Source organism: Patiria miniata, unplaced genomic scaffold (assembly GCF_015706575.1).
Source record: "Patiria miniata isolate m_02_andy unplaced genomic scaffold, ASM1570657v1 HiC_scaffold_1, whole genome shotgun sequence".
Classification (NCBI taxonomy): Eukaryota; Metazoa; Echinodermata; class Asteroidea; order Valvatida; family Asterinidae; genus Patiria; species Patiria miniata.
Window position 1 is genome coordinate 9,858,260 of NW_024037047.1, and position 12,933 is coordinate 9,871,192.

Below are 12,933 nucleotides of genomic sequence, written 5' to 3' on the forward strand. Positions count from 1 at the left end.
GTCGACCTGAGGCCGGCTTAAGTCAGTGATATTTGAACGACATCTAATAAATTACAGAATGGAAGAAAGAACACAAGGCACCAGTTTGAAATGAAAATCCAAAGACTTAAAAAACGCTGCATGGTACCCAAAAGACAGTTTCTGCTGGACGTTTCTACCAAAGATCTGCGTACCAATTAACATGAAGTGAACTCCGGTTTCATCTCTGGTTTGGATTCAGGTCTGAAATATTTTTTACGCTAACAAATTGCAACATTTGAAACTGTTTCTGATTATATAGAAAATATCAAACAAAATTTGAAAACATAAATTTAGTTGGAGTTTCATCAAGGGCTTAGGAAATCGCCCGAAGCCGAAGATGAAACCAAGAATTGGGAAAACTCTGGTTCCGGGATAGTAATTTGTGCGCTACATAATAATACAAGAGTTGGGAGTCCGTGATAAGGCCAAAAGAAAAAAAATAATTCTGCTTCCAATTACATGTCATTCGAAAATAGGGTAGGTACATGTAGGTAGGGACTTTTTTTTGGCCAATATTTTTTGGTACGATCATATGGAGGAGTCTGCGTGTAGTCATGGGTTAAAGGCAGAAATTGATGGTTTTTGGTTTTTGCCATTTTTCCCATAACAAGATTAGGGTAGGGGCTGTCAGAGGATTGTAATGGTTTTAATAGGCTGATGCATGTTTTTGCAAAAAGGGCACGACGGCCAAGGTAATTATGGGGCAAGGCAAAACTGGCCGTGAAGACAGGGATTTTTTGTGGGGCACCTCGGCCAGTAAGAAGGCAACGACGACACTGGCCGTCGTGGCCGTCGTTCAATTCAAGCCCTGTAGCCGTGGCTCTGGAAGCCTGTTTCGGACACGGCCTGAGGCGCCCGCCGAACGTCACGTTGGCAGCTGTGTTCATTGTATGGCCTTATGGGATACTTACCCAAGTAACTGGCTCGGTGAGTCGGTTACTTGGGCCAAGCTTGAGTAAGCACGAGAAGTCACGTGAGAGGTAAATCGAACGCTGTCGTGCTTGCACGAGTAAGCGTGGGGGAAGTAATCGAACGCACTCAAATTAAGCAAAGCTTACCTGAATAACCCTTAAGCACTGAAGAAAGATCTTTTGCTGTTAATCCCTCAACCGTTTTAAAGTACAGTATGATTTTCTCTTCAAATATAAAAAGTCTTACTTTGCAGTACTTCGAGTCTGTTCCATCCTTGTGAAGCACCAGCAAGGTAGTGATGTGTACTTAGTGCGGTCCTTCTCCTGGGCCGCATAGTGCTTCTCAAGGGAGCTCTGTTCTGAGTCTCTTCCATCCCTGCGAAGCACCAGCAAGGTAGTGATGTACTTGGTGCAGTCCTTCTCCTGGGCCGCATAGTGCTTCTCAAGGGAGCTCTGTTCTGAGTCTCTTCCATCCCTGTGATGAAGCACCAGCAAGGTAGTGATGTGTACTTGGTGCAGTCCTTCTCCTGGGCCGCATAGTGCTTCTCAAGGGAGCTCTGTTCTGAGTCTCTTCCATCCCTGTGATGAAGCACCAGCAAGGTAGTGATGTGTACTTGGTGCGGTCCTTCTCCTGGGCCGCATAGTGCTTCTCAAGGGAGCTCTGTTCTGAGTCTCTTCCATCCCTGTGATGAAGCACCAGCAAGGTAGAGATGTGTACTTGGTGCGGTCCTTCTCTTGGGCCGTTTAGTGCTTCTCAAGGGAGCTCTGGTCTGAGTCTGTTCTCGCCATGAGAAGCAGTCCTTCTCCTGGGCCTTATAGTGCCTCTATAGTGCTTCTCAAGAGAGCTCTCTGATGTGAAGAGAGCTGGTAGAACTGCCATCACCTGGTCAAGAAATTTCAATATTGTCAATTTGGGAAAAGTGTTTGATATTGCTGTCTGTGTGCCAGACGACGGCTGAGTTACGTTAGTAATTCTGCACTGTCATTGGTCAATTCACAACGGGTAATGCATAATGCATGTCTACCAAATCGGTAGACAAAATGTAAGGAAAAACATAAGCATTCTCCACGAGATGGTAAAGGCCCTCGCGGCTTTGCCACTCGTGCTAGTCTTTTTACGTGTCAGCATCTGGGGTGCCTCACGTGCCGGGTAAGCGCGTGGGACTTGACTAAAGGCTAAGCGCTGCGTGACTGACAGCTAACTAAGCACAGTCGATATATCGATATATCAATTTTATCGATATTGGTTTGATATCGATATCGCCGATAACGACTTATCATGCTTGCCTGTTACCATTGCCATGGCATGTTGGAATTTGGTTACATTCAAACGTGTACAAACCAGCCTCCAAACTTTGCTCTGGAAATTGTATGAAAATTGGACGTCTGAATAAGGGTTATTTTGCTATTTGCTTGTAACAAAGTGAGTGTGCATCCAAAGCATAATTAAACTAGCAACAAAGTCTGTACATGTATTTGAAAATAGAAAAAAAAATCCAAGAATTGTCCGTATAACTCAGCTCTGTGTATTATAATTGATCCGTCAGTCTTTAGTGATCTGTCAATAATAAGTAAAGCCTCTGTGATCCACTCTCATTTTTTTAACGATAATTTTAAATAGTTTTACACTCAGTTTTAATCAGCAATGTCTTATCTTAGCAATCTTTAGAAGTCTGTTAATGATAATGAATAATTTCTCCCGTTTTGATTTGTACCTTTTAATTTACAATTTAAAGATGTATTGATTGTATTCTAATTAGTTTTTAAGTAAAATACACATTGTAAATTTGAATGTTTTCAGCCTATGGCCTGCTTTTAATTCAAATAAATAAATAAACCATAATAATAATACATATAATAATAATAACAATAATAATAACTCAATTAAGTCCAGTTAAGAAATGGGGGAGTTTATGTACAGCCTGGGCAGACAAGTACATTTGTATTTTCCAGTTTTCGAGCTGAATTTGATGATAGCCGAGTCCTATAAATACTGATTGGCAAATTGGCATGGTTCAGAGAACTCTTGGGGTTTTTAAGAATGAATTATTGTTTCACTGTAGAAAAAGCGTCTAAAAAAAGTTGCTCCCTTAGGCCTATTAGTCGCTTAGGTCCTATTAGTCCTTGTAGATAGGATAGGAGGCCTGGTTGTATATGGGTGTTTACATAAATGTGGAGGCCAGTGGTATAATGCACATGTATGTTCTCTCCTTACAAGGGCCATTTCCATGTTAAAATAACCAGCTTGCTAATATTTGTGTTTTTACTTCATTGCATTATTTTTTTAGAGGCTATCTAAAAAAATCACGGCCCCTTTAGGGTTAAAATATAAGTAGTGACATATCAAAGGTTATTAATATCACTCAAGCTGAAAATAAAAAAAGAAAACAAAAATCCCCCATTTGCTTTATTCTCAATTAGGCCCTCAAAAAACTAGTCATGCATCAATTTTGATCTATTGCATCATTTCTTAAAAATTTTCGCCAGTACCTACAACAGTGCCTTTTATTGCCGCACCGCCTCAATTTTTTAGCACCAACACAAGGGCACCAAGGCAAATGATGAAACACCATATGAGAACTCAAACAAGCAAAACAGGACCACTTTGTCTGCACAATCCAAGCTTGGGAAAAAAATTGCAAAGAATATTTTTTGAAACGCATCACTACATCAATTACAGAACTCTGGTCTGACCAGATAGAGACCCACTATTTTTTTTGGCTGTGCGCAATTCTGTCTCATGTTGGATGAATGCCCCATACATGTATATTATATTGAGAGTCCCAAATTTTCGGACCACATGTAGGTATGAACCAAATAGGCTACTCCTCAATTCCAACTAGGATAACTGAGATTACAACTTGAAATAAAAAGGAATCGAACCTAAAAAGAAACAAGCAGTAGGATCTGAACCAAAGACTTTTCAATTCATTCAAGGATTTAGGCTACACCTTGGAACAGAAGAGGAATTGAACCAAGGTCAAGCCCATACAGGACTCAAACTTGCTACTTACCTTATCATCAATGGTGTCAATCTTAGTCACCACAGCTCCGTCAATCAGTGGAGGTTGATCCATGTCTCAATGGTGTGCTCGATTGATTGCCTGGTCCACTGCTTCGTTACCACCCAAATAACTCCCCAACCAAGAGAACTAGTTGGTTGATTTTTATCACCTGTTTGAGCAAAAATAACAGTAATCATAAGAAAATGAGACATTTTCTGTCTTTGTGCAGTTCTCTCTTGAAGGCATTATGTTTAAAAATTACCAAAATTCAAAAAGGTGTCATTACATTGAGAGAAGTCTGCTTAAGGTTGACAACATCATTTTTTAGAAATAAAAAAATCCTTGATTCTAATTTGATCGAAACAAAACAGGGGCCCTACACAACTATACACGATTGCCAAAATGATGATACTGATAGACAACATAAATCTATGACTGCATGCACTGAGAAACATTCCCAATTGTGTTAGGAAAAGTAACTCAGCAATGACTTTCTTGACTCTCATTCATGTCCATAGACTTTATACACACACACCCACACACACCGTCCTTTTTTTTTGCTATGCTTCCGAGGATTGGCTTTGTGTTTTCCTTTGTCCCTGTAATATAACACTCTCCCATAGACTAAGCACACAAACCTGTGTTCGAGGACAATAGGCACCTTCCTTCGAGGATCAATGGCCCCTTTGTGCTCCTTTTGTTGTCTGTCCTCAGGCGTAATGCCATGCAGGAACACACCCCCCCCCCCCCCCCCCCCCCCCACACACACACACACTATCGCAGAAGTGGCATCAGCCATCAGGTTGCAAAATTTGTTTCCAGTGAGGCAAACACTGACATTTCATTGTTAACTACTTCAGTACTTGCATTGGGAGAGTTGGTTGACTTCCCCCTGCACCACCATCTTGACATTGGCTCAACCAACAACAGAAGATAATCAAGCCCACGTTAAGGTTTGCTGGCGATCGTGAATTGTAGACCCCCTGTTTTGTTTTTATCAAATAAGAGTCAAAAATGTTTTTTATTGCGCAAAAATCACCTTTATCAAAAGCAAACGATCGCCGGTTTGCTAGACATGCCAGAAGTCAACCATGTCAACACGAGTCATCTAGATCTACATCTAGGCCCTACATGTACGCAGGTACTCAGCAAAGTCCACTTGATGTTAACGCTGAATATAAGTGATTGTCATGACTACGCCTGCGAACAGCCGAGTAATGTTGATAATGATAATGCAAGTGACTTTTTGTAATTATATCACCGCACCCACAGATTCTGTGTTTTTCAGTGGCCGAGAGTGTGCATCACATAGTATTTACTATTTTCCGTCTACATGTACATGGCTAAAAGGACTATGGCACCTTCCATTTTAATACTGACTACTTTGAGTGGCATAATCAAACTAGCCTCCTTGACCTGTTTTATAATGCCACTCGAAGTAGTCAATATGCAAGACTACATTTGTATAAGCATAGCCTGTAAAGTACTCTGATAGTAAAACAGATCTAAGATGGTAGTTAAGTTAAGGGGTAACGGGTAAGGTGCTTTCTGTCAATGTATTGTTGATCATTTCATTTTTGCATATTTACCATAATAAATGAACTTGGATAAGTGTATTAAGTATAATATATTGCAAGTACCCTTTAAAATAACTTCCTGTGATATGGCACGTTTGGCTTAACCAGTTCACATCAGACAACGTGTATACACGCAAGGTTTTGTGGTAATCGGAATGGATGATGGATAAACACGCAACAAGCGAGGCCCGAAATGTCTGTCAGTGGCCCGCTTGCAGCGAGCTACCCGTAGATGACAGCCTGAAGCCATCTGGCATCCAGATTCATGAAAACAATCCCAAGTCTTGGCCTGGTCAATGTCAAAATAGTCCAGCGCGAACTGGTTAAAACAATCTGCTGGGTCACATAAAATATTTACCTTTTAGACGTCATAGTTGGAAATGATGGCGTTGAACAGCGTGTACCGTAATTTCCTGCGGATAAGGCGCGCGGCGGATAAGGCGCGCGGCGGATAAGGCGCAGGTCCCTAAAATCACCCCCAAAAAAATCAAACGCCAACAGATAAGGCGCACCGCCCCATAAGACGCATGTTTGACCGCACACAGAAGAACACCAGGCGTCACCCGGTGTCGGTACATCGCCACAAAGGGGCCATTGTGTTGCCTTAGAACGATCACACTATTCGGAGGATGAATTAAGCCGTGTCCGCACTGGACTTTTTTTTTGGAAGGTTTTACCGAGACGATAGTAAAATGAGAAATGGTCAAATGTGACCACTGTCCGCACTTGGACTTTCGACACGGGAAAATTTACCCAGACCGCGTGGGAGAAGTAACCGAGCTGTCACAGTGTCAGTATAATTACTCACCGTACACAGAAAACAAATTGCCGATCACATTTTCAGCCGCCGATACGCACAGTAATATTACACACGCCATTTGCATGCACAACATAATCGTTTACACGATATTATTTCATCTTGACACGCTAAATCTTGACGAAAAGGCCTGTAATTCTGACGCATTTGTGATGCACGTCGTCGAAGCCATGCCGCTGTACGATATTCCGTGCGGCAGCAGTGCCATCAGTATTCGTTGGTTCCCATCGCATGCTTACAGAATCAAAGCTATGATGTGGGTCAGGAACCAGTGACTACGGCCTACATACGGTACCGGACCATGATGTTCCGTGCATGACTACAGTAGCGTATCAGGACGAATTTGGATCGTAGAAAATAACATACATCGGTGGAGAAAGAGAATTTCCGCAAATTAATTCTCAGAACGTGATCTCTCTTCTCTGTGTATGTATTTGTCCATTGAAATATATATTTTAACGAGATTTTACCGCTCGGACTTGATGATACACCGCAGCGTGTTTCTACAAAATGTTCGGCCACACGTGCACTGAGGTTCGCGCGGTCTCTGTATGCATAACATGGCGCTCGGGCCGGAAGTACGCTTTCCTGAGCCGCTTTTACCGACTCGCACTGTTTTCATCTTGATCTTCAGGCTTGCAGACTTCGAAGATATCCTGTACAATAAACACCCTCAATGTTCACACAATAGAATTTGAGTGAATGCGATTTCCAAACGTTTAAGTAATTCTGATTGCAGCATTTTCGGAATGAAAAAACGGCCACAAAGAAAAACGTTTGTATGACGGCATTGTTGGAACGAAAGCACGATCACTATTAAAGGGGGATCAACGCATTGCGGCATTGTTGGAAGGAAAGCACGATCATGGGGGATCAACACATCGCGGAATGAAAATACGGTCACAATGTCTGGAGAGTTGAGCCTCGGTTGACCGCATTATTGATTGCGGCATTGAAAGAATTCTTCACACAAAGACTGTCACTTTGAACTCAAGCGACACCAGATAAGGCGCACCTGTAGATAAGGCGCAGCGATGTTTTTGTGGTCTAGAAAGTCAGATAAGACGCGTCTTATCCGCAGGAAATTACGGTACAAGGCATTCAACAAGTTAACAACCTGGAAAGTTAAGCGCAAGATGTAAAGGGTAACTCTGGTGACACTATTGGTTTGCAATTATTTTTGGTGCTACTGTAATTGGCGATTTGGCCCCTGTTGGATCCGGTTGAAATAAATAAATAAATAAATAATCTGAGTAGACAATTTGATCAAATTTGAGTGCATTTTATGTTTTGAACTTAAGCCACCTTTGAGAATATGATTGAAAAGTACTAGGCCCTACATGCCCTAGGTGCATGTATATCTAGGCTGATTATAAAGATTATGTGCACAAACAGTAGATTGTCCCTTTTTGACAACTTTTGAGAGCCCTAGTTGGAGAGACGCATTGCGTGAATGTACTGGTACGCGCCCTTTCGTGTAATTATGTCATCATGCCAATGTTTGTGTTGGACATTCCTCACTAAATATTTGCATAATTTATATAACTGTAGCAAAATGCTTCCGTCTTCAAGTTAAATTTATTATCATTGCACTTCCGGTTACACTGGAAGTAAAGGTCAAATGGTATGCGCCCTGGACATGCTGGAACAAAATATTGCCAGTAGCAATGTCTGAAACAACAAAAAATTAGAATACTACTCTGTTCCGTTATAAAGTTATAGCCTAATTAAAAGTAAGCTCTCAAATGTTCATGTTAACCCGCTTGTAATTTGTTACCAGGTGATGTCATGATGACATCACAATTTCTTGTACATCTTCGGACCAGGGTTCAAATTCCATCTACATGTAGGTTTTATCGTCATCACGTGAACAGTTTGGAAAAGATGTGGTTCGTTTTGATTTTGAGGCTATTCTGTCTGTAATTTAAATTCACCCTACTTTGACCTTCCAGTAGACCCGGAAGTAAAGTTGACGGAGCGAGTTCACGTAGGTTTAGGAGAAAACCCGTAAAGAATTATTGTCCAGAATAAAAACACCAAAGAATAATTATTACCATTTCAAAAAGGTGATCGGGTCGCACCCGATCAAAAAGTCCCCCAAAACATTCAGTGTGATGAATCCTGCTTTTGACAGATTTTTCACTTTTTTCTGTCTTAGTTTTATTGTGCTGAGCATAAAAATCGGGCAAGAAAGATCTTTTGCTGTTACTCCCTCAACCATTTTAAAGTACAGTTAGAGCATTTTCTCTTCAAATATGAAAAAGTCTTACTTTGCAGTACTTTGAGTCTGTTCCATCCCTGTGAAGCACCAGCAAGGTAGTGATCGATGTACTTGATGGCGGTCCTTCTCCTGGGCCGTATAGTGCTTCTCAAGGGAGCTCTGGTCTGAGTCTGTTCCATCCCTGTGAAGTACCAGCAAGGTAGTGATGTGCGGTCCTTCTCTTGGGCCATTTAGTGCTTCTCAAGAGAGCTCTGGTCTGAGTCTGTTCTAGCCGTGAGAAGCAGTCCTTCTCCTGGGCCTTATAGTGCTTCTATAGTGCTTCTCAAGAGAGCTCTCTGATGTGAAGTGAACTGGTAGATCTGCCATCACCTGGTCAAGAAATTTGAATATTGTCAATTTGGGAAAAAATGTTTGATACTGATTGAGACATTAACTTGTTTTCATTATTAGCTATCCTGCAAATTCGAGTGGAACTAGGTTAAAAAAAAATAGGTTAACCAGTTTGCGTCGGATAACGTGTATACAAACAAAGATTTTGCGGTATTCGTAGCGGATGACAGATGAACAAGCAATGATAGCTGAGTCCTATAAATACAGATGTCAAATTAGTTCCGAGAACTCTTGGAGTTTTTAAGAATAAATTATTGTTTCACTGAAGAAGTGTCTTTGCTCCCTTATTAGTCCCATCCTTGTAGATAGGATAGGATGCCTTTGATACAAACGAATCCGGCAAATATAAATTTATTGTGACTTGGCATCATTACATCTTGCAAGATGACAGAAGAAAGTCCTGAATAGCGCCCTCTACTCCACCTCAACCGGCCGCAGCATTACATGACAAAAACAATGAAACAAGCTCATTGGTTTTACTTTAAACATGCCTTAGACTAAGGCTGAAACGATACACCTGTGTCACGATACGATACGTATCACGATACATATCAAACGATACGATATATATCGCGATATATCTTGGTATAAAAAAATAAATAAAATCAAAACAGATGAACTTAATCAGGGTCTAAGTCCTCTTTAATCTGTCTCTACTCGTTTCTGATAATACACAAATACAGTAAGGTACTACCGTAATTTTCGGAATATAAGCTGCGCGTCGTAGACAAAGCCGCAGCACGCAAAAATCTACAAATTAAGATCTGAAGTCAGCGTATAAGCCGCACCGCGCCGGCGTATAAAGCCGCACTGACCGCAGCGGTTCAATTTTGTAAGGCCTCTAAATTCTAGTCAAAATGCTCTGAACCAGTTCCATTTCCACTACAGAGCTATAAAAAGGGCCACAAAAGTTATATCAAATCATTTACAATCGATACTCTTACAAACAAATATGGACATTGATGATGAGAAATAAACTACCGGAATTGCTGCCGGCTGCCCCGTCCGGTCCCCGGCCTTAAAAGTTAATGCATGGCCTGGCAGCATGCGCCGGGGAATGACAACATTTTCCCGCTGCACGTGACGTGCATAGTGCTTTTGGCCGTGCACAGAAAGATAGCAAAATTAGAAAGTAACATGTGACTCGCTCTCGGCCAATCAAGACACAGAATCTGTGGGTGAGGTGTTATAATACGATATATCCACTCCACCTACAGCGAACTGCAGGGATACATTAAAACCCGCAACTGGAGTACCGACCAATTCCCCATCTGCAGAGGAATTTTTCAAGGCGACACGCTGTCACCACTGATCTTCACCCTAGCGTTTAACCCAATAATCAGCATGCTGAAACGCCATCAACATGAAGGAGTTTCCCTCACCTTGCCGATACCCAACTCCACCGCCCTACCACCTGAGGGTGCCTCCCTCTACGTCAAGTGGGATGATCAGCCTACAGACTCTGAGTGTGAGGATGCAGCGGGTTGGTACCACTGTCGGGTCAAAACGCATGTGAACGACGGATCATCAATCATCCGCTATACCGACGGTTCAACTGAAACGGTGAATCTCCATGACGTGCCATGGCACCTCGCGTGGAAAAGAGACAAAATTTTGCGCGCCCCTTCTGAAACTCCACCGACAAGGAAACTCCCAGCGGTTCACAACCAAATGGGAAAAGTGAAATTCGCCAAGTCGGATCCAATCATCGCTCTCGCCTACGTGGACGATCTAACCTTGATCACCCGGCAACAGACTCCTCATCAGGATATATTGACTACTCTGAATGAGTCTTTCCAGTCCGTCGGTCTGGAAATCCGCCCGGATAAATGCACACACCTGCGCAAATCCGGTCCCAAACCTGTCAGATCTGCCTCAGTTACCATCAGTGGGCAGAAAATAACAAGTGTCTGTGACAACCCCACCAAATTCCTGGGTGCTGTAATAGGAGCAACTAACAGCGAGACGAAACGTTCATCAGCAGCCAACATTGGAGAAACAGTGCTGACAGCCATGGAAAACATCAACCAATGACCAGTGAAACCGGAGTATAAGACTTGGATTTACGCCAATTATCTCTGCCCTGCCATCCGATTCGCACTAGCCGTGGGATCCATGTCCACCAATCAGCTGAAAGTCCTCCAGCGCAAGCTCACACAAACACTCAAAAAATGGTTGAAATTGGTCAAGTGTACAACCCTGGCAGCGATGTTCCACACCAAAACTCTCAACCTTCCGTACCTTCCACAACTGGAACAAAAATGCAAAATCAACCTGAGTCTTTCCATTTTCAAGAATGGAGGAGATCCCATGATAACCCAAAACTTAACAGACTCGCTTTATAGCCGCACCACCTCAGATGAATGGGTAGGCGCTGTGCCCAAAATCTTTCGCTCTGCCGTCGACAAAGTCAGAGATTTGGTAAGCAGTGACCCGGCAACCAACCCTCATCCTCCCTCCCGGTGGATCAAACAACATGTCCGCACTGACCACGATGACCAGTGGGAGAGTCAACTCCAAGACCTTCAAGTGCAATCCAAACTGCTCGATATCATCGTCCTGGAGGATGAGTCGGAGGCATGGAAATGCGTCCGCTATTCCCTCCCTAGCGGCCAACTCGCATTCCTCATTAGAGCAGGCTGTGACACTCTTCCCTCACCAGTTAATCTTGCAAGATGGAAAGTTCAACACGACACTAGGTGTGGGCTATGTCATCAGCCAAGATGTACCCTAGCTCACATCCTCAGCGCATGCCAAAAAGCCCTCACCCTAGGTCATTACACCTGGAGACACGACTGTGTGCTGAAATGCATCGCCAGACACTTAGCCATAAACACCGAGAAGAGCGAGCAGGAACTCCTCCTGAGGGTTGACCTCCCAGGCATGCTCACGGAGCAAAGCACCATCCCTGCATCCGTCTGCACCACCAACTTACGCCCTGACATTTTCCTACAATGTGGGGAATCTCGAGGCATTGTCGGCGAACTGACAATCCCAAATAACAGCACCACCAACCTGGAAAATGCTAAAATTCGCAAGTCCACCAAATACCTGGGACTAGTGGCCGACCTCTCCGAACACTTCGAAGACGTTGATTTAGTGACACTTGAGGTGGGTGCTTTGGGTCACTATCATCCGCATGACCTCATGGCAGCAATGTCCATCCTCATGCCGGGAACATCAAAGCGGACGATCAAGTCCCTCCTAACTGACATAGTGAGAACTGTGGTTAATGCTTCATACACTGTTTTCTCCAATCGTAGAGTTGAGGATGACTGGGCCCACAAGCCCTTTATCTATTACCACCATGATAAACGTGTGTATGAAATCCCTATTTGAATGCTATAACCATTAGCATTTCATGTGCCAATTCATATGTATTTTTATCTCGTATATCTGCATTTACAATGCTATAACCATTTGCAATTCATGTGCCCATTTTTATGTATTTCCTTGATGCTCGCTAAACATGTGCCTGGGTTGGTTTCCCCCCTCCGACCATCTTATCATTGTTTCTCCATATTTTTTACCGTTTTTAGATCATGTAAGACATTTTTTTCCTTTTCTCTTATTGAATTTTATCCAGTAAGTCTTTCGATGTACAGTTCTGCCTATTTTAAAAGATAATTGTGTTTTCTTTTACAACCCATTACAGTAGGATTTTTTGTGCAATTTTGATTTTATTTCACTGTAAACTCTCCCCCATACCCAAATCCTTCCCCACCTCCCCACCCACCCTTCCCTTCCCCCACCCATTCCTCCAGCCAGCCCCCTCCCCCCACCCATACCCCTATCCCTACCCTCCCATTCTCCCCTCCTTTGCTCTTCCCCTTTTCATGCTTTTCCCTCCAATTGGTGTATTTTTGTTGCCTTGCCAGGCCTCCTCAAGGTTTTATCCCCTTGTTTTTACGCCTGAGTCCTAGGTTGCTTGTTTGATTTGTGATGTCACCCTCCCACTGTGTAATTTTTGTATTTTAATGTTTTAACAACC

The 12,933-nt window shown here is 42.8% G+C and overlaps 1 protein-coding gene and 1 long non-coding RNA gene across 2 annotated transcripts; one reads left to right on the forward strand and one right to left on the reverse strand.

The window, feature by feature from the left end:
* Positions 1–1,716: 1,716 nt before the first annotated feature.
* Positions 1,717–5,920, reverse strand: LOC119722833. The gene is made up of 3 exons (XR_005270483.1): positions 5,873–5,920; positions 3,947–4,106; positions 1,717–1,815 (listed from the first exon to the last, which is right to left on the reverse strand). It is a non-coding gene; the product is annotated as an uncharacterized LOC119722833 (long non-coding RNA).
* Positions 5,921–11,150: 5,230 nt separating this feature from the next.
* On the forward strand, positions 11,151–12,281 carry LOC119730191. The gene has a single exon (XM_038202980.1). The coding sequence runs from the start codon at positions 11,151–11,153 to the stop codon at positions 12,279–12,281; it is 1,131 nt and encodes a 376-aa protein (XP_038058908.1).
* Positions 12,282–12,933: the final 652 nt, after the last annotated feature.

Excerpts from the sequence above, each read along its gene's own strand:
- LOC119730191 (XM_038202980.1), top strand. The coding sequence starts at position 11,151 with ATGTTCCACACCAAAACTCTCAACCTTCCGTACCTTCCACAACTGGAA.